Source organism: Lutra lutra, chromosome 2 (assembly GCF_902655055.1).
Source record: "Lutra lutra chromosome 2, mLutLut1.2, whole genome shotgun sequence".
Lineage (NCBI taxonomy): Eukaryota > Metazoa > Chordata > Mammalia > Carnivora > Mustelidae > Lutra > Lutra lutra.
This window is the reverse complement of record NC_062279.1, coordinates 39,208,383-39,234,019: the sequence shown is the minus strand read 5'-3', so window position 1 is coordinate 39,234,019 and position 25,637 is coordinate 39,208,383. Positions and strand designations below refer to the sequence as shown.

The window sequence follows — 25,637 nt, the reverse complement described above, 5'->3', positions numbered from 1 at the left end:
CTCAGAGGCTTCATTGTGATCATTAAAACATGAGTTAAAACATGTAAATCACTTAGAAGAGGATAAGTGCTCAGTAATGTCAGATATTATTTTTTTCCTTTAGCATTGAAATTAAAAGAGTTGAAAAATAAGTTTTGGTCAAAAAAATTAAACTTCGTAGTATAGCAGTCACATTAATGTTCTGTTTAATTTGTAAACTACTTATGCCTCAGGTTTCCCATTTAGCAGAGTGTTGTAAGGAATAATAAGTGCTCTATGAGTTAAACTCATGTTCAGAATACTCTCATCATGTGGCTTTTTACCTATCTAGTAATATTCCTAGTCCAAAATGTTAGCACAGGTAATTATAATATTGATTTATTTAGTGTTTTACACTATAGAAAGTGCTATAACATGGTTTATTTCCAGAAGCTGGGAATAAGCTAGTATGTTTGTTAAAAAAAAAAACTAAAACTCAGTATTGTTTTTACTTTTTCTTTCCACATACTTTGATAACTGGTTTCCAAATGTAAACAGAAGTAGAAAAAAAAGGAGTGAGAATGTTATTATGGACACAGACCTCAGCAACCAAAAATAAGAGAAAGCCAAACTTCAGGAAGATAACACACAAGCTCATGAAACAGCAGTTGAGAGCCAATTATTGTAGGGTTGGTTAGCCCTGACCACTGTGTTAGATCTGTAAGGCAACACTCTGTTTATATCATGGAATAACAAAAATTAATATGAGTTTATTAAAAGAAGATTACATGATATGTGATTATATATTTATATATGTTAAAAGAGGGCAGGAAATTCCTCTACTACTTACAGAACTCAGGTACTCAAGGCAATTTCTCAAGAGTTCTGGATATTCAGAGAATTATAGGACCAAGAAAACCTATGGCCTTACGTTGTTAATGACTGTTTATTATCCTGCACTAAATGACTTCTAAGTTATTTTCTTAATACTAAAATTTTTGAATACTTTTTGAAAAATTCATAATCATGCAAGAACAGAACAATTGCAGCGAATAAAAAGAAAAGATCCCAAAAGGAAAAATCTTTTGGGAAGTGGGATTGTGCATTATTTCCCATAATATCTAGATATTTGTGTGTGCATCGTATATTAACTAATCTTGCATCTCTGACTTAAAAAAACAAAACAAAATGAAACAACAACAATGAAGCCATTAATTCTGCTTCATTTGGAACAGTACGATTTGGAATAGTATAAATCAGAGTTTTAACATTAAATTTCTCCAGCAGAGCCATGTGATGCTCATATATGGCAGACAGGTTCATCGAGAACCTTCTAAAACATGACATAAATAGGTTGAAGGCAGGAGTAACTGGGATCATGGGATATCTTACTCCTGAACTTAGAACTTCATAATAACCTTTTTGCAAGGAGATCATACTGAAATCCTAAAGGATGAGTTCCATGTAATTGAGGAGCTTGGGAAGTTTCCTCTCCCTTTTGATCTGTTCCTGACTTGACTTGATGCCTAGATTATGTACAGCCCCAGTTACAAAAGACCAGGTTCCTTAAGGACTTTGGATGACCATTAAATGATGAAATAAAATGAATGAAAGGAGAATAAACTATTCATAGTATTAATCATAAATTATTAGTAGCTTTAGTTACCATCATTGAGCTTGGTACTGGACTAAAAATCTCTGGAATAATTCTGTTAAAGGTAGATATTACTGCCTTCATTTTCCAGATCAGGGCTCAGCAAACATATTCAAGACCATATAGTTCATAAGTGGCAGGACCAGGATTTTATCTCACTTTTCTCTTACCACATAGCCATAACTTTTAACCACCAAGCTTGCACTACTCCATATGGCATCTGTATCCACATTGATCTCACATGGCTTTTACCATAATCTTTGATTTAAGTAAAACTTCATAGAATTTTGTTGTTGTATTAAAATTTTACTGCAAGTAGACCTATTATAAAGACTACACAAATTGCTACTGTCTTGGGCAATGTTCAGAAGCCAAGATCATACCATGGGAGTTCCTGGGAAGAATATTTGCATCAGCCCAGAAGTAAGATAGGCAATGCTTCTAAAGTGCATATAGTTGTGGCCCAGTCCTGACTTCACATGTAAGGGTATCAGCAGAGTGGCTGACTCTAGAATCAATTCCAGGTATGGAAGCAACACCCCATGATGAAGTGAGGCCTGTGTGCTCTATCAGGAAGACAATGACAAAAAGCAACACCCAGCAGTATTCTTTAGGGCTAAGAATATTCATACTCTCTATAACTATACTTCATTGCATGTGATGTGATGTTTTTCCTGTATGATGTATTTTTTCAGTGAAAGAACTTCAGCCATAAGTACTGCTATTAAAACATTTTGTTTTTCTGGGAGTTTTATCAGATGATTCCCTTTAGACTAACAGTATCATCCCAGTGGGCTTGGTTATAATAAAGTAAGAGGCTTTATTTTAAAATGTTTTCAGCAAGAACTGAATTGGAATCAAGTAGATTATGATGCTTGCTTTTACTTTATTATTTTTGAGATACTAAGATTTGCTGAAGTTTTTTTAGTCAAGAAAATATCATACACCTTGCTATTCCGAGGAAATAGCATGAACTTAAAGTTTACCAGATAAGATTTGGCAGTAATTTTTTTTTTTTTTTTTAAAGATTTTCCATTTATCTGTCAGAGAGAGAGGAGAGCGAGCGAGCACAGGCAGACAGAATGGCAGGCAGAGGCAGAGGGAGAAGCAGGCTCCCCGCCAAGCAAGGAGCCCGATGTGGGACTCGATCCCAGGACGCTGGGATCATGACCTGAGCCGAAGGCAGCTGCTTAACCAACTGAGCCACCCAGGCGTCCCATGGCAGTAATTTTTTTTATAGATTTCATTCCTTCTTATGTTTTCTTGAACAACTTGCTTACTGTGAGAGCTTTAAAAATTAGATCTTCTTTCATAGACCTTACGAAATAAGTCATACTTTATTTTCATGTCTTTGTACCAAGACCTAAAAGTTAAATTGGATGCTTTTAACATTGGCATTTATCTTTAGCACAATCCAGAAAGTTTAGTGTCTGCCACTCCTCCCTCCCTTCCTTTTATCCCAGGATTTTGTTTATGTTTCTCAGATTCACATTGTAGGAAATACTTAGTTGTAATATTTAGCTCTCAAGACTAAACTGAATAACCAGATTCTTTTTTATCTTTATGTTGCAACAAGTTAAAACTCCTCATTGAGAATATAACACAGGTAAATAAAGATAAGGTAATTAGAAGAAGGAGACTACCATTAATTACCCAGGGAGAACCTCTTCCTATCCTTTTCAGAAGAAATTACTCAAAATCCACATATTCAGGAAAATAGTCTGGCAGTTGTGGGTCAGCTCTGAGACTCGGTTAGTATATCTAGTGCCCACGTTAGATGATGAAGTTTATAATTGGGGCCATTTCGTTCTGAGATTTTTCAATTCTGGTGGTAAAGAAGCAAAAAGCTGTCTAGTCTATAGATAGATTGCTATTCTCTGAGCAGTGGAATTTGAGGCAGCATGCAAAGGAAATAAGCAAAGTCACCTAGGAAACCTTTCTCTTCACAGTGTTCTTGGCTCCTGTTTCTTGACTTCAGTTTGCAGTGTCAGTTGTTATTTGTTTTACTCAGTACTGTATTTTGGAATGACTTTTGTACTAATGACATAACTTCAGGTTGTATTGGTTTGTCTAATATGAGAGATTTTGGAAACCAGTATTAGATACTGTAGAGGCTTAGAAATATTATACCTCAGCAATTCCCTGGAAGCTCTTAGTGTGCTCTGTGTGACAGTTTTAAAAGTAAGCTATGAGGTTGTATAGGAAGAATGAATACACAGTGTAAATCCCCAGGGGAGAAGGAAAAAAGTCACATTAATGCCTTTTTCCACCTTTATTTGGGCGTGAAACACTTAATACGTACAGGACTAGTGCTCCATGAGTACACCTTGGTAAAAGCCTCAGTTGAATGTTAAATGTTTTCAGATAAAATATAATTATGTTTTAAAAGTGGCTTCTAAAGTAGTACTTGAAAAAATAGTGTGGTCTTCATACTTCAGTTAGACGTTTTTGTGCGTTAATCTACTCTTTCTTTAATTCTAGTGTGATCTTTTCAAAGCCTAACTATCCAAACTGATAGCAACTAAATTAATGAGGTTTATTAACTTATTTATTTGAGAGAAAATGCAGTAATGTGTTTGGGTTATAGGTTTTGTCATCATATCTAGTATTTTTGTATATGCAGTTTTTAATGATAGTATCAGATCTTGGATTACCAAGGCATGACCAGTTCTGGACACAGTTCAGGATGCAGAGAAGTCTCTGTGCTGAGGATAAGTGAGGTGTATGTTTGTAATAGAAGAGCCACATGGTCTTCTGGATTAGACTAAAATAGGTATAAAAGCCACTGGCCTTTAATTTAGGTTATATTATTTCCATTACTTTATGAACTGATCCAATCACTTTATTGTCTTAGCTCCTCATAAAAGGGAGCTAAAGAAGTCCTGTTAAATAACTGCTAAAATAGCATGACTATTACATAAATATAAATTCATAACGGAAAATCTGAAAGAACAATTTTAACTTGTATTTCATTTGTTGAATGATAGACTTTTAAGTTGCAGGATTTAATGGGGTATTTAACCAGAGGGAAAGCCAGAATTTCAGGGGTAGAAGGAAGGAGTTAGTATAATATGTCCTAACTTGAAAAGACGTATTATTATAGTTTTATACTTAAAAAGATGTATAAAGTCTGCTTTTATAATACCCACTTTATATCCATTTTACTCAGCAGTCTATACCTAGTGCACCTAGCACAAGGTCTGACACAGTAGTATAGTTGACCCTTGAACTATGCTGCGGTTAGGGGCACCTCCTCCCCCATGCGGTCAGAAATCCATGTATAGCTTCTGACTCCCACAAAACTTAAAAGTCTGCTATTGACCAGAAGCCTTACCAATAGCATGAACAGTCAAGTGACAAATATTTTGTGTTACATGTACTATATACTATATTCTTTCAATAAAGTAAGCTTAGAGAGAAGAAAATGTTAAGAAAATCATAAAGAGGAGAAAATACAATTATACTTCTGTACTGAATTTACCAAGAAAAATCCACATATGAGTGGACTCACACAGTCCAGGTCCATGTTGTTCAAAAAAAAAAAAAAAAAAGGAGGAATGATCAAATAAAGGAAGACAGAATATATACCTTGACAAAATCTTCTCCACTTATTGGGGTGTTCTGAAGGCAGGCTTTATTTTCTACTTAGTAGAGATTATCAAGGAGGGAGGAATATGAGATTTTCATTGTCTGCCAAGTGGGTAACTTAAAAAAGCCTGGGAAGTATTAGTCTAATTAGGAAGATCTCTGAATTGGGTATCTTTACTTCTCACCCTTGCCTTCTAACAATTAGTTGGATGCCATTAACCAAATTAGTTTTATTTTTATAGTTTGTTTTCTCTCTTTCATTTGATTAATGGGGATGACAATACATTCTCCACCTTTTTACTTGAGTAGTAATGAGAGTCAAAAAGGATAGTTGTCAAAGTTTACAGACTTATAAAAAGCCCTGTCTTTTTTTGTTTAATTATTATTTACAGGCTGCCTAAATTGTATCTTTGTGAATTCTGTCTAAAATATATGAAAAGTAGAACTATTCTCCAGCAGCACATGAAGAAATGTGGTTGGTTCCATCCTCCTGCCAATGAGATTTACAGAAAAAATAACATTTCTGTCTTTGAGGTAAAGTAGATGTTTTATAGTTGTCTTCCTGTCATTTCAAATATAGTGCCACCTATTCTGTGTCTAATTGTACTTGGGTTTTTTTGAAATGTTATTTTACTGTTGTACTCATGATTGAGTCCAGTAATGCAGCTATTATGATGAGAAGCAGAATTAGGCCAATCCAAATGGTACCAAGGTCACACAAGCTTGATCTCAGAATAAATTATTCTGTATTTCAGGATTCCATTTGGTAAAAATGCCAACTGATTGTTTATGTTTAGATGTGATAAAATTAGATAAATTAGATAAAATTAGAATCTATGAAATAGTATTTAAATGAAAAAAATTTCTCTTGTTCTACTTGAATATTTTGTAGAGGTATATTCAATAGCCATAGTAAACCTTATTTTGTAAAGATACAAAAATATATATTTTTTTCCGCTTCATCATGAGGATATGACTTGGGCTGTGTCTGTGATTCTGTGTTGTTAGTCATGGGTTTCTAGCTTCTTGATCCTCAGTTCTGTGGTGTCATTGCCAGGTGTTAATTGAGTACCTGCCATGTATTCAGTTCTGTTAATGACTGTGATGATAGGATTTCAGATTGTCGGGATCTGCTCAGTCTCTAACTTTCTTGATTTTCTCTACACCTTCATTTTAAGTGAGCAGTAGTGAAGCTTTTCACCTTGCGGGAAGGAGGGTGGGGGTGGTGTACAGTACTGTTTCAGAATACCCAAGAGCAAACTGCTTCTTACCTTAAGCACATATCAGTGTGTATTTTAAAAGAAGTAATACTAAGTTACTGAAATTCTTGAGTAGGTTTCTGTCCTGAAATGTCAGTGTCTTAGGGTTTAATGTGGGCATTCATTGACCTTCACATAAAAGAACAAGCTCTGGCCACTCCCAGCAACACAGGTGTGTGTCAGGAGAAATACACTGTAGTGCTCCTGATCTTGCCAACCCAGTTCCAAGAAATATCTCATTTGCCAGGTTTCTACCTAGCGAACCTGCTTGGCGTTTCTGGCAATAGTTAATATTCTTGAAAACAGCTTTGTTTTGGGGTAAATCTGATCATTGTGGTCAGACTGCAGTGCTTTTGGCTGCTGGCATAGATAGGACTATAGTTACACCTTGTTTTACTTAACAAATGTATTTTATTTTTTAATTTTTTTAAAGATTTTATTTCTTTATTTGACAGAGATCACAGGCAGAGAGGCAGGCAGAGAGAGAGGGAGAAGCAAGCTCCCCGCTGAGCAGAGAGCCCAGTGCAGGGCTCGATCCCAGGCCCTGGAATCATGACCTGAGCCAAAGGCAGAGGCTTTAACCAACTGAGCCACCCAGGTGCCCCAACAAATGTATTTTAGAAAAGGTTGCTTTTAGATCTTTTGTTGAATTACTTTAAAAAATGAGATCAGCTTGCCATCTGAGGGATTACAGCAGCCAATCTTGTTATAAAGCAAAAAGTGCTATTTTTTAAAAGATTTTATTTATTAATTTGACACAGAGAGAGATCACAAGTAGGCAGAGAGGCAGGCAGAGAGAGAGAGGGGGAAGCAGGCTTCCTGCTGAGCAGTGAGCCAGATGGCCGGGCTCAATCCCAGGACCCTGAGATAATGACCTGAGCCTATGACAGAGGCTCAACCCACTGAGCCACCCAGCCGCCCCCCAAAAGTGCTATTTTTAAAAGGGTCATCATTTCCCTGTCTAGCTAATCGTACTTTGTTCAGGTACAGTATTTTTATTTGTTTAGTTGTCTTAAAACAGCAGGTACCCTAATTCTGCTGTTGAAAGGATAGTTTCCAGGTTCTGGTCACCAATAGCTTCTCTTAGACTGGACTATGGATACTCACAGATATTTGTAAGTGATGTGCATTATTATTCTAGAACTAAAGAGCCACTTTCCTGATGATTTTGTTCTATTATTTTCCTCTAGGTTGATGGGAATGTGAGTACCATTTATTGTCAGAACCTGTGTCTCTTGGCAAAGTTGTTTCTTGACCACAAAACACTCTATTATGACGTGGAGCCATTTCTTTTTTATGTACTAACACAGAATGATGTCAAGGGCTGCCACCTTGTTGGCTACTTTTCTAAAGTAAGTATATCAGCTTAAAATTTGTTTGAATTCACACAGAAATCTGAAACAATCTTTGTCAATTCTCACTGGAGACACTACACAATACAGCACCTTCTGGGTACCACCTAACTTTTTGGAAAGGAAAATAGAAGGAACATTCAGAAACGTACCAAGTGCTTGAAGGTGCTTAGTAACATTCAACATACTGTACTCTCCTAGGAACATGGGCTGCCATTTATACTCAAGAGAAAAAGTTTTTAAATGACTTCTCTTCCCATGGTAATAACTTACCATGAACTTGTGAAATAAACACAGTCATTACCTCTGTGAGCTCCTTCTCAGTTTAAATCTTCTCTTCCAAGTTTAAATTTGAAGAATAGAAATAAGATGCCATTTTTATTCAAGGATGTTTTCTCTCCTTCCTGTAATCTTCCATTCTCTTGGGGAGAACAAAAGGTGTTGTTTTTTTTTTTAGTCAAACAACATAAAGATGTACTTTTATTTAAGCTAGCCTATGAAAAAATCTTACGTGTATGAAATAGTTACATGGAAATACCAGCTTTAAGTATACCAGTTAAGTATACTTTTATATATATTACCTGAGTTTTAAAAGTGTCTACTCCCGACATTTTGAGATTGTTTTTTGTGAAGTTAGGTACAACTGATGGGAAGATGGGACTGCCCTATGAGCACCAGAGCAGGAAATAAGAGAATCTTTGAAGTGGTAGATGAATTTTCCCATTTTTAGAGTGCCACACTGACTCATCATTTATAGCTTTGCAGATTGATTGGGACTCAGATTCCTCTGCTCATTTTAGGCAATGGCATACTGTTTCTGAGTTACAGATGGTGTTAGATCGCATAATTTTATGTTATTCTTACTCTCCTGGGGAGGTTGCTTTGTGAGTAATGGCAATGACTTAACATTGTCCTGTCTCCTCCCAGTGGGGTATTTTTTTTTTTTCTTGATGTGCGTGCTATTCTCAAAGGACCAGGGCTTTGGTTTTGATTGTTAGTCTTTGTTTCTTAATAATTAACATTATTATTCAGTCTTACTCGCATGTTGTTCTAAAATCTTCTTTACCAGGAAAAGCACTGCCAACAGAAGTACAACGTTTCCTGTATAATGATTCTTCCCCAATACCAGCGTAAGGGCTATGGCAGGTTTCTCATCGATTTCAGTAAGGATTATAATAATATAATTTTTCATTATCTCTTCTTGTGGACCTTCTGTATATATATATATATATTTTAGAGATTTGTAGATGTTTATTGGTTCCTAGTATCTTTTGTCATACTGCAGTATAGGACTTTGGAAATCTAAAGTCATGAATTTTTTTCTTTTGATTGGACATGAAGTATTTTAGTATATGTGCTGCCGAAGCGAGCACTGGACATGAAGTATTTTAAAATAGCTTACACCAAATACCAGCTTTGTGTGATCTATGCAAATACTTTGAATTTTCAACTCTTAATTTACAGGTGGAACTTAATTTTATGATAATTCTCACAGCAATACTCAATACATTGTATAACTACTTAAGCTAGTACAGTAAAGAAGTACAGTACTTGCCTTATTTTTGTTACCTAATAATCTGAGAAAATTTTTAGTAACTTTAGTTATGGGCTCTACCTAGTGGTTGAAACATGCAGTGCACCTTAAAAAATTTAAAAATAAATGGCATAGGAAATAATTTTATCAGGCGTGATAGCTAAGCAGCTCTAAAAAGTCATTGTAGAATTTGAATTTTGTTTTACGTGTTCATATTCTTGCTTAGAAAGTAAGTATATGTTTACAATAATTTTATATTAATTATAACAGTGATTTTTGAGGGAATATTTTGATACAGGCAGTTCTTCTAAATATTAGATGATTGTATCACTAGTGTTAAGAAGTTAATTCTCAGATGGACCAGTTCAGCTTATTCTAGTTGGCCTTAGACTATACTCCTTACCATATTTTATTGGAAATATGTGCCATTGATTATTTTGTATGTTTTCTTGGCCTTCTTAGATTAGTAGTAGAGAGTGCAACTCAGATTATTTCCTTTAATATCAATATATTGTTTTGAAAAACGACTCATGTTTGGATATGTTATGCCATTTTTGCCATTAAGTAGCAAAGTTAGAGGAAAATATTTTATTATGCTAATTAGTTATACTTTTGTGATACACAGCCAGCAATCTACGATTACAGTATTTGTTTTCATTTGCTTTTCCTAATGTAATCTTTATTTTCCCACATAACTATTCACAGACTGCTTTTAGTAGTTTTCTTTGATGACAAAAAACTGCATTTCTTCTGCCATCTCCATTGTTGCTGCTCTTAGAATTTATACCTTTCTGTTCTTGAGAGTCCTGCTCTGGACAGGAGGATAGATACCACCATACACTCTCAGGGACACCCTCAACGCTGACATCCTTGCTCACTAAGAGTTAAGGTGAAAGGTCAGTGTGAGGAGTGCTTTGGCTGAAGGGAGAAATTGCCATCTGATTCACTCACAGAAGAACCACAGTCTTAACAGATAGGATTACCTAAAAAACGAAGGCATTCTTTTGTATTTTTCAACAATTCAGGTATAGCTGTTGCCATCTGGTGGTCCTAATAAAACATGCAAGGGAGGTTTTCCCCACATAAAATAAAAATCATTATTACCTTAATCTTAATGCATCATATTAATATGAAATCCTCTGATTTTTTTAACAATTTGAATATTTTAACAATGTGATTTATAGTACATATGGACAAAGTAATACTTAACTAATGTTCAGTATATACAAATTACATAATCTTGTGCAAATGTGTGTTGAAATGATTTTTCAGTTTTGTTCTATACTACTTAGATTGGTTGTGGAAGAGGGAACTGTTATTTTGGTGAATTAGCCTATTTTAGGCTCTCTGACATATTTGTGATTCGGGGGTTTCTTTAGGTTATTTGTTATCAAAGCGTGAAGGCCAAGCAGGGTCTCCAGAGAAACCATTATCCGATCTAGGTCGTCTTTCCTACATGGCTTATTGGAAAAGTGTAATATTGGAGTGCCTTTATCACCAAAATGACAAACAAATCAGCATTAAGAAGTTAAGCAAGTTGACTGGAATTTGTCCTCAAGACATTACTTCCACACTCCACCACCTACGAATGCTGGACTTCCGTTGTGACCAGTGAGTATCACATCTCTTTGTATACTTTCAAAAGATAATTAGATGGGACGCCTGGGTGGCTCAGTTGGTTAAGCAGCTGCCTTCGGCTCAGGTCATGATCCCAGCGTCCTGGGATCGAGTCCCACATCGGGCTCCTTGCTTGGCGGGGAGCCTGCTTCTCCCTCTGCCTCTGCCTGCCATTCTGTCTGCCTGTGCTCGCTCTCTCTCACTCTCTCTCTGACAAATAAATTAAAAAATCTTTAAAAAAAAAAAAATAATAATTAGATGGAGATGTTTGGATCAGGCAGCCAGATTATCAGTGAAAGGGCATAAACAAATATAAGTGGTACATTTGGTGATCTTGAGACATCATTTTTGTTTCTATATTTGATACCATTGACCACGTTTTTTTAAAAACTCTTTTTTCTCATCTTCCTTCTAACTTTTAGACCTAAGCTATAGGGGCTTTTCTTTTCTAATGCTGGGAGCTCCTTCACAATACAAGAAGTAACGGCTTTAGAAATAACGTCTAGTAAAATATACCCATGATTTATTTCTATATAAGGTGGTACAAAATACAGGTTAAAGGAATTTCACCTCACCCTTATCTAGAGGGGTCAGGAAAAGATCACAGAGAAGGGAAGGAGGCACTGGGCTGGAAAGATGGAGGTTAGGAGATAGGATACAGGAGAGTAGCAGCAATTGCAGAGGTGGGAAGTGTGAGACAGTGAATGTTAACATCACTTCATACATTGTTCTCATTGAGCATGAAGTAGCTGGCCAACTTCATATTTCCTAGCCATCTCATATGTTGGCATATTTCTGTATTTCATGCTCCCAGGTGGGCTGTATTTGAAGCATTTGTCATCATCTCCAAGGTTTTCTGGGGGTTATAGCTCCATATTCATGGTTAGATATTCCTTGTACGTCGTTGATTGCTATAAACTTTGCTCTGGTTCCAGATTTGTGATAATTCGCCGGGAAAAACTTATCCAGGATCACATGGCAAAGCTTCAGCTGAATTTGCGACCTGTAGATGTAGATCCAGAATGTTTGCGCTGGACTCCTGTCATTGTCTCCAATTCTGTTGTCTCCGAGGAGGAAGAAGAGGAGGCGGAGGAAGGAGAAAACGAAGAGCCGCAGTGCCAGGAAAGAGAATTAGAGACGAGTGTAAGGGCATGAGTAGTCTCTATTTTTGATGAAAGAAGGCTCTATTTTTGGTTTTCATGAGTATCTGTGTTACAATAACTTAAACCAACACAGTCAATTCACATTAGAATTTCAGTTGATTTCAGTGATAGAGATTTCAGGAAGACTGGGTTTTGTTTACTTATTTGTATATTTTTAAGCCTTGGATCATTTGGAGACCTTCAAATTTGTTACAGTGTGTTATTTAGAACTAAGAATTCCATACCAGAGTGCTGATAAACGGCTAAATTTTAAGCTGTGTGGAAGTAACTGAGGAATCTGGATCTAATTTAATTCTGACCATTGTTAAAAATATAATGAAGATCCCTTTTCCTTAAAACATTAAGGAAATAATGTAAACGTGTATGTTTTCTAGTAGAGCACTAAATAATTCAGTGGGTACACAAATGTCTTTCAAACATTAAAGAGTTAATGAGGGACTGTAAAACATTGTATAGTGTTCAGTATTTTTCTTTATGTGATGCATATCTTTCTCTGTTTTTTTTTTAAGCTGTGCTTTTGTCCTTTAAAAATCTATGTCCTCCTTTGATAAACACAGTTTCACGCCCGTTTAATGTAATTTAATTTTAAAAATGAAATTAAATATTCAGAATAAAAATAAAAATAATTACAGACATTTTCTTTCATTTTTTTCAAACACCCCCTTTCTTTTGCCCATGCCCCAGAACCCATCTCTTCTCTGTTTATTAATTTTATTGCTGAGAAATTTGGTAAATTATATCACTTAGCCTTTATAAGAACATGCTGTTCACTTTGTCTTTTGAAGGTGGGTTGCATAGTGGCTAAGAGCACTAACTCTTGGGTCAGACTGCCTAGGTTTAGATCCCAGCTTCCACATTTGCCATTGCATGTCCTAGGGCAAGTTACTTGTATTTTTTGTGCCTCACTTACCTTACTTATAAAATGAGGATATAATAATAACACTTCATAGTATTGTTGTAAGGATTAAATGAATCTTATAAAGCATTTAAAATAGTGCCTAACACATGAGAAATATTCATGATAGCTATCAAATAATACTTTCTTTTTTAAAGCTCTATTTCCTTTCTCTGTATTTAAGAGGTCAGATAGGAGGTGTAATCAGATAAGACTGCAAAATTAATCAGCATGGTTTTATTTTCTGAAATCAGGTGGGAAAGTCTGCATCTCGGGAGAACAAAGAACAAGATTCTTATTCTTCAGTAGAAAGTGAAAAGAAACCAGAAGTCATGGCACCAGCCAGTTCCGCACGTCTGAACAAACAAGTCCTTCCCCGTGATAGTCTTCCTGCAAATAATCAGCCATCCCGGAGAGGCCGCTGGGGGAGGAAGAACAGAAAAACCCAGGAACGTTTTGGTGATAAAGATTCTAAACTGCTCTTGGAAGAGACATCAACTCCTCAGGACCAATATGGAGAATGTGAGGAAAAATCAGAAACCTCCCAAGAACAATATACTGAAAGTGAGGAGCAGTTGGCAGCCTCTCAGGAGCAGCCAAGCCAGGATGGGAAGCCAGACATTCCCAAAAGAAGACTAAGTGAGGGGGTTGAGCTGTGGCGAGGACAGCTGAAGAAGAGCCCCGAGGCACTGAAGTGTAGATTACCAGAAGGCAGTGATAGACTGCCCCGTCGCTATAGTGATGGTGACAGGGCTCTCCTCAGAGGCTTCAGTGAGAGTAGTGAGGAGGAAGAAGAGCCAGAAAGTCCTCGGTCCAGCTCTCCACCAATTCTTACAAAGCCCACATTGAAGAGAAAAGTAAGGTTTTTCTTTTGACTTGTTTCTTTTGACTCGTCTGTTCTTTCCCCAGTGGCAGCTTATTATGCACATCTGTCTATAATGGAGTTCTGAAAAAGTAAATATAGAAATTGTTAGTGTGTTAATTTTTTAGACTTTATGTCTCGGTATATTGTAGCTTATGATTTTCCCAGTGAACATTTGAAACGTGGATATGGCTCCTGTGGTTCATGGGAATGAACGTAGACGTCATAAACTTACTTAAGGGCTGACAAACTGTTTTTCAGCTTGCTGTTTTGAGGTGGTAATCATGACTTTCAGGGATTTGTCAAGTATTTTAAAAGTACGTATAAATTAGAAATGCCTGTGTTAGAAAAGGAGAAAAGTATCTGACAGCTTGATGGACAGTGGTGCCCTAGGTCAGGGTACTCAGGCTCTTCCTCGTAGGTGGGGTGGGACTTTTTTCCCCTGTGTTCTCTTCTCCCCTCTCCATCTCTCCCTTTTTTCTTTCAGTCGTTCAACTTAACTTGGTTTTAAAAATATTTTCTCAACTTTATCTTGTCATTTTGCAGACTTTGAATGATAGCCAGTTTATAAATGTGTTGTGATGGTGATCACAACACATGTCCCAGGCTGTGGAGTGAACTTTAAGCATTGCCACAGGCTAGCCAGAGCCCAGCCCCCTGGATGAGCCACCTCAGAGTAGCGGGGTGACAGCTTTCATCCAAAGCAGTGAAACTGTTCCTTTCCTTAGCAGAACCTTATGAGGGGGGGGAAAAAAGCATGGCTATATATAAAAAAATAAGTTTTTAATTTTGGAACAGTTAGATTTATGCAGTTATTGCAGAGAAAGTACAGAGAGTTCCTGTATTCCTTACAGGCAGTTTCCCCTGTTGTTAACCTCTTACGTTGGTATAGTATTTTGCCACGAATAGTGAGCTAGTATTTTTTTAACTTGAGTCCATACTTCATTTAGATCTCCTCAGTTTTCCTGTATGCCCTTCTTCTGTTCCAAGACCTCATCTAGCACACCACATTACACATACTATTCATGCCTCTGGCCCCTCTTGGTCATGATAGTTTCTCAGACTCCTTGTTTTTGATGACCTTTACAGTTTGATGAGTACTGGCTAGGTATTTTAGAATGTCCCTCATAATATTAGAATGGGGTAATATGTTTTTGGGAAGAAGACCACAGAGGTATAGTGTCTTTCTTATCACATCATATAAAGGATATCTGAATATATATTATGTATACACACACATACACACCAAACATGATAGTATTATTGTCAGTATGACTTTTCACTGTTGATATCAGCCTTGATCAACAGGTTTGAGGTTGTGTTTGTCAGGTTTCTCCACTGTAAATCAGTCACTCCTTTTTTCCCCTTTCCTGTACTGTACTCTTTGGAAGGTAGGTAGTCATTGCCATTCCCACCCATCTCTTTACTTATTCAAGCACTTACTTATACCAGCATAAACTCAGATATTTACTTTATACTTTGAGTTATACCCAGCAGTACCACTTGATTTAATTTGTTGCTCAGATTGTTCCAGCATTGGCCATTAGGAGTCTTTAAGTTTTGCTCCCATCTCCCTTTAACTTAATGCGTACTATCATCATTATAAGGGTTTTTTGTTTTGTTTTGAGCACTTCCTTAACTTTCTAGTACTGCAGGATATTCTTGGTTCATCTTGTATATTTCACGTCCCAGTTCTAGAGTCAGCCATTTTTCCAAAGAGCATAGTCAGACATGCTTAACCTGGTTTGAAAATTGTACTCTCAACTAAAAGGACTAGTAAATTTAAATTTGAAGTGGAGAAAAACTCAACACAGGCTAACTCTGCCATTCATTACGTGATCAGGAAGAATGTATCTTTGCCATTTCAGGCTTGTATTGCCTATTTATAAGATAAAAGTTATGCTATTTCCTTGTGTAAACATGAGAATATTGTAATAGGCAGTGAGATCATACACAAAATAATTGAAGTTCTTAAAGAGGTTCTCTTGACTGGGAGTCAGAGACTATATTTTACAACCATTTTTATACTGACTGGATATGTGACCTTAAGGAAGCCCTGTAACCTTTCTCACCTCTATAGAATGAGGGATTGGATTAGATCATTTCTGGTGCATCGTCTTTATCATTTTGTTGTATCTATTATGAGCTATGAGACAAAGTGTTGTTTTTTTTTTCTTGAGGTAAAAAGATGTTAAAGGACTAGCTTCTGTGTCATTTCAGTATTGAAATGGGCATTTAAATGTAACTGAACTATTAATAAGGGAATTATAATATCTGCTCTTTGGGCATGCCTTTTATAAAGTTGTATTCAATTATCCAACATCTTTCTGTGATAACTATGTGTAGTATTTTACTGTAGTATTTTGAAATAATACTCAACAATGTCTCTTGGCAAACAGTATACCCATTTTATATATGCTTATTTTGTTAGATTCAAAAACCATTATGTTAATAGAAACATTTTTGTTAACATATTTTGTTAGATTCAAAAACCATTATGTTAATAGAAATGATAGCATTCTTTACGTTAATGTTCTTCCTCTTTTAAATAGAAACCAATTCTTCACCGAAGGAGGAGAGTCCGAAAGCGCAAACACCACAACAGCAGTGTGGTCACAGAAACTATTTCTGAGACCACGGAGGTGTTAGATGAACCTTTTGAAGACTCTGACTCCGAGAGGCCAATGCCAAGATTAGAACCTACGTTTGAGATTGATGAAGAGGAAGAGGAAGAGGATGAAAGTGAACTCTTCTCTAGAGGATACTTCCGTCGTCTCTCCTCACAAGATGTGCTCAGGTGTCGGTCCTCTTCAAAGAGGAAATCTAAAGATGAAGATGATGATGAAGAGTCAGATGATGCTGATGGTATGTTTTACAGAACTGTTGCTTAGGGTAGTTTTATTGTTTTTAAAGAAACAGGCTGTAAGTGATAGCTGCACGCCCTTCCACCAAAAGGCTGAAAAAAAAACGACTCTCCCCACTAAGCAAGTAAAGGATGGCCGACTTGGTAACCTCTCAGAATTTGTGTCAAGTATATTCATCCCCATTTTTTCTTTGAGCCCTCTGACCTTTTAAAGTTTTTTTTCTAGTTTCCCCTTCAACATAGGACCAATTTTTGCCTCTGCAGAAAGTATCTTGCTCTTAGGAAATTATTCTTTTTGGCCTAATCCTTTCTCAGCCATTATATGAATCTTTAGTAAATGGATGTATTGGACTTAGCATCAGGAAAACATTGAAATAATAACACTTCACTAGAAAGTACACTCCGTGTACTTCGCTGTTTGTCTAATTGTTGTATGCTGACTGCTTAAAATAGGCATTTAATAAATATTGCTAAGTGGATACATGCTAGGAAGATGGTTTGGTTTTTTTTTTTTAAGATTTTATTTATTTATTTGACACACAGAGATCACAAGTAGGCAGAGAGGCAGGCAGAGAGAGAGAGAGAGGAGGAAGCATGCTCCCTGCTGAGCAGAGAGGCCTGATGTGGGGTTCCATCCCAGGACGCTGGGATCATGACCTGAGCCGAAGGCAGAGGCTTTAACCCACTGAGCCACCCAGGCACCCCTAGGAAGATGGTTCTTAAATAAGATCAGATTCATATAAACTGGACTTGCTTCAAATCTGATCAGGAATCCTTCTGAATCATATCTCTAATGTGCCTTTCTCTGCAAGTAGTAAACTTCTGATAAAAATGGTAACAGTGCCTCAGGGTAGGTTAAATTTTATGGCATAGTGTAGAATCTGGTGATTTACTTTTAAATAGCCTTGTCATTAGAAATAAAGAAGCTGGTGGCCAGTATATGTATGTGCTGGGTCACAGACTAGTCATTACATCCTACCCTAAAGTTTCTGCCAGTGCCTCATGGTGCCTGCATCTGCGGTGTTTGCCTTAACTGGGGTGGGGGGGGGGGTCAGACAGTGCTTTTTTTTACTTTACTGGGTGAATTTTAAGTAATCTAGTCGTCCACTCTTGGTGGAATTATAGTGTTTATTTGTTAATTAATTGAGCTTTTTATTCTTTAAAAATCAAATTTGCTCAATTTCATATCCAGTTGAAACTTGCATTTTCTCCACTCTCACATTTTTATTTAAGAAATACTTGTAATATAGTGATAAGATGACTGAGTGCTTTGCTGTGAGTGATTTTCCGCAGGTTTATTGTGTTAACACTTTGAGGTATATAATGGGAAACCAAAGATTTATTGTGTAAATTTGGCCCTTCAGTAAAATTCTCTCTTGGATCATTGTAGACTGAAATAATATCCCCTGTTTAAATTCTTGTTGACTTGGACAAATTTTCTCTGATGGGGCCGTTTCCTTTCTTTATTTTCACGTTATTGCCAACCGTGCCTTTTTAGCTTCCTCCTCGAAATCCTGTTTCTTGCCTTGTGTTCTTCCCTTTAAAAATTAATGGGAAATGTAATGTACTTGATGCCATACCACACCGGACACCTAAACTTGGTTGAAGTGGTACATTTTCTGCTATGCATAGTTTACTACAATCTTTAAAAATAGAAAAAAGTAATGGGGAGAAAATAATGCTAATGTCAAATTTATTTCTAATAAATCATTGTCATTGGTGCTTTCACTTTTTCTTCAGGTCAGTATTTGTCTCATACTAAATGCCTTGCGGCTGTTCCCGTACCAACACAACATCGATTGAGCAGTTATTCGTGTAGAATTGTTCAGTCGTGGTCTGGGGTAATTAACTCATGGTATTACCTGAAGTAATAAGGAAACCAGAGAGAGAATATAAATTGCAAACAGGAAAAAATAAAAAAGAAAGCTGATTTTTGACTTACACTGTAGTTGTAATCACTGCCAAGCATTTGCCTCTTTACACAGCTTGTCTCCGTTTTCTAGAGGAGAACACTGACCTGTAGAATAACTTCCTAAAGCTGTGCGGTTGGGGATGATAAACCTGAACTGGTTTTAAGTAGTGGGAGGCAAAGAGTGTTGACCTGGGTTCTTTCCTTGTTCTGCCAGCTCACTGCTTGACCTCAGTAGAGGTCATTATTAGGTTTCTCCTTTAGATTCTTAACTTGAAAGTGAAGGTAATCAGAAGTTTGTGAGGATTAATAAAACCGTTTCTGTTGCACATGTGGTCTCAGAAAAAGGCACTGGTACAAATACAAAATCTTGTAACTTTTTTTTAATGTGTCTTTTTTTTTTTTTTAATCCTTCCTGTATAGATACTCCTATCCTAAAGCCAGTATCACTCTTGAGAAAATGTGATGTGAAGGATTCTCAGCTTGAGCCAGATACATCCACACCTATGAAAAAGAAAAAGGGATGGCCCAAAGGCAAAAGCCGCAAACCAATCCACTGGAAGAAAAGACCTGGTCGCAAACCAGGATTTAAGTTGAATCGGGAAATCATACCCGTTTCTACTCAAGAATGCATTGTTGAGCCCATTGTTCCCATTCCTAAACCGGGACGTAAACCCAAACTTCAAGAGAATGAAGAAACGGTCGAACCAAAAGAAGACTTGCCTTTAACTGAAGAAAGGAAGGAAGAGGAGGAGATGCACGTGGAAGCAGAAGAGGTTGAAGAGGGAGAAGAAGAAGATACAACCAGCAGCGAAGTTAGAGCAGCTTCTCCAGTGGATAGCAACAGTCCCGAGACCGAAACGAAAGAACCCGAGATCGAAGAGGAGGAAGAGAAGCCCCGTGTTTTAGAAGAGCAGAGGCAATCCGAAGAGGAGCAGCAAGAACTGGAAGAACAGGAGCAAGAGGAAGAGGATGAAGTGGCTGTAGAGACAAACCAGAATGAAGACCATGATGCGGACGATGAAGATGATGGCCATCTGGAAGCTACCAAGAAAAAAGAGCTAGAGGAGCAGCCCACTAGAGAAGATGTCAAGGAGGAGCCTGGTGGTCAGGAGTCTTTTTTAGATACTAATATGCAGAGAAGTAGGGAGAATATAAAGGATAAAGATGAAACAGACCCAGATTCTGAAGAGGAACAGACTTCCCATGAAACATCCGTGGTTTCAGAGCACGTGCCAGGGTCTGAGGATGATCACGAAGAAGATTCAAACTCCAAGGAAGAATTAGTTGAGCTGAAAGAGGAAGAAGAGATTCCTCATAGTGAACTGGACCTGGAAACCGTGCAAGCAGTGCAGTCTTTGACTCAAGAGGAGAGTAACGAGCACGAGGGAGCCTACCAGGACTGTGAAGAAACTCTGGCAGCCTGTCAGACCCTGCAGAGTTACACTCAGGCTGACGAAGACCCTCAGATGTCCATGGTTGAAGACTGCCATACTTCAGAACATAATAGTCCAATCTCTTCTGTTCAGTCCCATCCCAGCCAGTCAGTCCGCTCGGTCAGTAGTCCCAACGTGCCTGCGCTCGAAAGTGGTTACACCCAGATCAGCCCAGAACAAGGATCCCTGTCCGCACCCTCTATGCAGAACATGGAGACCAGCCCCATGATGGATGTGCCTTCCGTATCAGACCACTCTCAGCAGGTGGTGGACAGTGGCTTCAGTGACCTGGGCAGCATCGAGAGCACCACGGAAAACTACGAGAACCCCAGCAGTTACGATTCGACCATGGGCGGCAGCATCTGTGGGAATAACTCTTCGCAGAGCAGCTGCTCCTACGGCGGCTTGGCATCCTCCGGCAGCCTCACCCAGAACAGCTGTGTTGTCACTCAGCAAATGGCCAGCATGGGCAACAGCTGCAGCATGATGCAGCAGAACAGCGTGCAGCCCGCCGCGGCCAACTGCAACATCAAGTCCCCTCAGAGCTGTGTGGTGGAGAGGCCTCCCAGCAACCAGCAGCAGCCGCCACCCCCGCCGCCCCAGCAGCAGCAACAGCAGCAGCCGCCGCCCCCGCCGCCGCAGCAGCCGCCTCAGCCACCGCAGCCCGCACCCCCGCCGCAGCCGGCCCCGCAGCCACCGCCGCCTCAGCAGCCGCAGCAGCCACCACCGCCCGCCCCGCCGCCACCGCAGCCCCCACAGCCACAGCCCCCGCCGCCACCGCAGCAGCAGCCCCCCCCGCTGTCCCAGTGCAGCATGAACAACAGCTTCACTCCCGCGCCCATGATCATGGAGATTCCGGAATCGGGAAGCACGGGGAACATAAGCATTTATGAGCGGATTCCGGGGGACTTCGGGGCTGGCAGCTACTCTCAACCGTCAGCCACCTTCAGTTTAGCCAAGTTGCAGCAGCTGACTAACACCATTATGGACCCTCATGCCATGCCTTATAGCCATTCTCCTGCTGTGACTTCCTATGCAACCAGTGTTTCCTTGTCTAACACAGGGCTGGCGCAGCTGGCTCCGTCTCATCCATTAGCTGGGACCCCTCAAGCACAAGCCACCATGACGCCGCCCCCGAACTTGGCCTCCACCACCATGAACCTCACATCACCTCTGCTACAGTGCAACATGTCTGCCACCAACATTGGCATTCCTCACACACAGAGGTTGCAAGGGCAAATGCCGGTCAAGGGGCACATTTCCATCCGCTCCAAATCGGCGCCGCTGCCCTCTGCGGCTGCGCATCAGCAGCAGCTGTACGGCCGCAGCCCACCAGCGGTTGCCATGCAGGCCGGCCCGCGTGCGTTGGCTGTTCAGCGTGGCATGAACATGGGGGTTAATTTGATGCCGACCCCCACCTATAATGTCAATTCCATGAATATGAACACCTTGAATGCCATGAACAGCTATCGAATGACACAGCCCATGATGAACAGCAGTTACCATAGTAACCCTGCCTACATGAACCAGACAGCACAGTATCCTATGCAGATGCAGATGGGGATGATGGGGAGCCAGGCCTATACCCAGCAGCCTATGCAGCCAAACCCTCATGGAAACATGATGTACACTGGCCCCTCCCATCACAGCTACATGAATGCTGCTGGTGTGCCCAAGCAGTCACTCAATGGACCTTACATGAGAAGATGAGCAAGATGAACTTGCAATTAAAAACTTAAATATATATAAATAAAGGAACCTTTTATACTGACAAACCAGAGAAAAATGGACCTTTTTCCAGTTAAAATATTGCTGTAGATTTAGAGGAATTTTTCTTTGGTTTATTTTATTTTTTAGAAAACCTGGTCTTCTCTTTTTTTGGGTTCATTTTGTTCTGGGTTTTGGTTTTCTTCACAATCTTGAACATTTTACAATAGAACTCATCTAAAAATGGATTTGGGGATAGGGGAAACATGCACAAAAATCTTTTCATAATTAAAAAGAGCCTTACTTTCTTTACACACCACATGGACAGAATTTGTGTAAAAGTGAATTATTTTAAGATGTATGTTTCCCCTCACTGTTTGCAGCTCCCAATGTTGTCACTTTTAAATGTTATATATACATCTCGGGGGGTTAACCAGACCCTTTCCTCCTAACCCAACCTTTCATTTCCTACTTCATTCCAGCAGGAGGCACTTACGGGAGACTCGGACGGGGACATGGAGAACAACCCAAGCTCCTTAAACTTATTATTATTGTTAATATTATTATTATTATTATTATTAATAAAGCGAGGCAGGAAAGTGCTTCTCCTTTTAAAATCCCCTCCACTCCCTATACACACACACACACACACACACACACACATCCCTTTTGAAACCTTTCCCCAAGAATATTTCTTTATAGATGGACTTCATTGAAATGTTTGTTTTTCTTAAATCAAGTGTAATATAATTTTTTCTTTTTTTCTGTTGTTTTTGTTTGGGTTTTTTGTTTGTTTGTTTGTTTACTATTCCCACTCAGCACTCAGAGACACAAAAATACTGTAAGTCTCAATTAACAGCAGAATCTCAGAGGAAAGCTGTTTGCAATCCTAATCCAGCTTTGGAGGAATAGAGATGGTCAATTAACAATCAAAAAGAGGAATTTTACCTCTTGTTTTTTACCACCTGGTGAATCAGCCATAATGCACATACTCCACGCAGCCTCTTGTTTTAGTATGTACTTTGAGATGCTAAGGGTCTTGATTCTTGAGCCTTCGACTCTGACTAAACTCAAACAGCAGTCCCCAGTGATTAGCCTCTTACATTCTTACATAAAGTGTTGATGGTTGACTGTACATTTCAGTGATTTGAAAAATACCTGACAAACATTTGACACTGTTTATTTTATGTTGGAAGAGATGACGTAAGGGAGATCATGGCGTGAGTGTTCTAGCTACTTTAATGATACATACCTCCAGTTTTCATTTGTCTTGAGATCCTGAGTTCATTCCCTGTGAATCAGAGTGCACCAGCCCCTCTCCTGTGAGTGGTTAAAAGCGAAGAGGGATAAACCAACCACCAGCATACTAGGGCAAATCTGGACAGCAGGGTTTAGCAGGTTCCTATGTTGCTCCCAACTCCCATTATCTTTTCTCTCGTGCAGCCAGTTCGCCCATTCTCTTCCTGTTACTTGCTCCAGGGATAGGTAAAAAATATATATATATCTATATATATGTTCCATCATTAGAAGATGGAAACTATTATACCACTTGGTATGTGCAGTCAAATATCCAAAAGGGGGAAGTACTGCTTAAAGAAATACCTGTAAGCATTAAATTCTCTCCTTTATTTGTACATTTTATATAGATAAATTTTTGAAGTACTAATTAGGCATTAAATTTTTTCAAATGCACAGGTTTGTTGTTTTTTTTAATACACTTTAATTGACTTTCTCAATTAAATGTGTTAGGTAGAAAACGGCAGAATTCCACATCTTAACCGCTATCAATTCTGAGCATGTGCAAGGCTGTGTAGGACCCAGTTTCTCTGTATATACTCTTCCAGTTCCCAATCATCTATGTAGAAAGTGCACTGTGCTGCCCTCTCCCTACATCTTCAGCTATGTCATTGCTTCCTGGTTGGGGTGGGGATGGGGTGGGTCGGGAGGGAGGTATCTTGGGTGGAGGGTGGGTCAAGGCAGAAGGAGAAGCTGTTGAAATGAGGGCTGTGAATTCAGTTTCTGTTGGTTTGCGGTTGTGTTTGGTTTCATTTGTTTCTTTAAAAAAAAAAAATTCAATCGGGCAGCTCCCTTTTCCACAAGCCTTTTTGTGACTGTAGAACTATTGTAGAGAAAATGTTCTTTTCTATATTATAAAAGAAATTATCCAACACAGTAATATTGGTACCTGTCATTTTTTCACTTCTGTTTAAAAAAAAATGTATTTTTAGCAAGATAACTTGGGTAATCTTCTAAAAAAGAAATTTAAAAACTCACTGTTAGTGACTTTGATGCCTTTTAAAATAAGAGCTTTTTCATTTCATTCCATCTTTAAAATTTTTTATCTTTGTTGTAGAATATTAAAAACTATTTTAAGAAAGATAAAAATTCTCTTTAAAGAGATCTCTAGAGTGTGTGAATAGAGCTCCAGATGCCTCTAAAAGCCGCATGTACAAATGAAGCTAAGTCTATTCCTGTCTGTTTATATTTGCTTTTCCTGTTTTGTAACCTCTTTGTACTTTGTTCATGGTGACTTGTAAGCTACGGGGAAGGGGTGCCTAGATGCCTTTGTATTTCTCCATGTCATGCGCTCCTGGGCCAGTTGGTCTCCCTTCCTCTCCTTGTATGTAATATCACTTTTTTTTCCCCTTTCTAGCAAGTACTTTCAAAAGAACTCTGTACATTTTAACATAAAAAAAAATAAATTATGTTGAGCCATTTTGGATGTCTGCCTTGCATGTGGAATTTTTCTCCCAAATATCTCGGGCTCGCCGGTTCTTTATAAATATTGGCCTTTTTCACATTTCTCATTATACAGCAAGTGTCAGTTCATGGCCTTTACTTTGAAATGCCAGTTTTCACTCATATGTGTGTTTAAAGGCTGACAGTGTAGATAGTTTTTCCTCTTCCAGTGCAAATGGTATCATGACCTCACTTTGGATTTTTGAGGGAAATCCATTTGAAAGCCTAAAGGGACTGTAATTCACTCAACCGAAGAACGGAAATGCAGTTGCACTAACAAGTAGCTCCTAGGATTGGAACAAAGCTGTTTTCTCCTCTCAGCTTACCTGATCATGTCATCGAGGGAGGTTTGCCAGAAATCGAGGTCCTGAATGTTAATGATCTTTTTCGATGTTTTCTGAGTTGTGGTACTTGGCCTCTCTTCATTTAGAAATTTGGATACAAGGTAGACTCCAGAAAATTAGATTTTCTACTCTAATTTAGAACTGACAGCTGGGGGTGGGGAGGTAAGGCAGGTACAAGGTTTAGTGGCCACACTTTCTTGATTTAGGATTTTACCAAGTGTCTGTGAATAGTACCGATAGCAGACATTTGTTTGCCGTCTCACGCCATTCAGGTTTTAGGCCATGTAGTCCGGTCGTCTCCAGAAAAGAAATGATTCGTTTCCCTTTATGTCCTCTGCTTACTTAAGTAACCCAAAGGACCTTGGACCCTTGGACCCAAAGGCTGTCACTTGCACTATGCAGTCATTAGTGGACTATCCCCAAAACAATCTTCTTGTCTTTGCTACTGCACACTACGTGCTTTAAATGAATTCAACATAAAGCAATTCTGATTTTTTTTTTTAAGATTTTATTTATATCAGAGAGAGATGGCATAAGCCAGAGGAGAGGCAGAGGGAGAGGCTGAGGAAGAGGGGAAGTCTCCCTGCTCAGCAGCAGCTCAATCTCAGGACTCTAAGGTCATGACCTGAGCTGAAGGCAGACACTTAACCAACTGAGCCACCCAGGCGCCCCCAATTCTGATTCTTCTACAAAGGACATGTGACCCAAAGAATGTGTGATACACTTTTTAAAGTGTTAACACCTCCACTATATTTAA

At 38.7% G+C, this 25,637-nt stretch overlaps 1 protein-coding gene across 3 annotated transcripts in view; it reads left to right on the top strand.

Moving 5' to 3' along the window:
• KAT6A (lysine acetyltransferase 6A) overlaps nucleotides 1-24,519 on the top strand; it is a 111,202-nt gene extending 86,683 nt beyond the window's left edge. For all 3 annotated transcript variants that reach the window (XM_047717197.1, XM_047717195.1, XM_047717196.1), the window contains 8 exons: nucleotides 5,593-5,734; nucleotides 7,650-7,811; nucleotides 8,881-8,974; nucleotides 10,725-10,956; nucleotides 11,898-12,105; nucleotides 13,275-13,877; nucleotides 16,435-16,747; nucleotides 19,078-24,519. In XM_047717197.1, coding sequence (XP_047573153.1) covers nucleotides 5,593-5,734; nucleotides 7,650-7,811; nucleotides 8,881-8,974; nucleotides 10,725-10,956; nucleotides 11,898-12,105; nucleotides 13,275-13,877; nucleotides 16,435-16,747; nucleotides 19,078-21,800 — 4,477 coding nt within the window. In that variant the 3' untranslated portion in view covers nucleotides 21,801-24,519. The remainder of the gene's footprint in view (nucleotides 1-5,592; nucleotides 5,735-7,649; nucleotides 7,812-8,880; nucleotides 8,975-10,724; nucleotides 10,957-11,897; nucleotides 12,106-13,274; nucleotides 13,878-16,434; nucleotides 16,748-19,077) is intronic.
• Nucleotides 24,520-25,637: the final 1,118 nt, after the last annotated feature.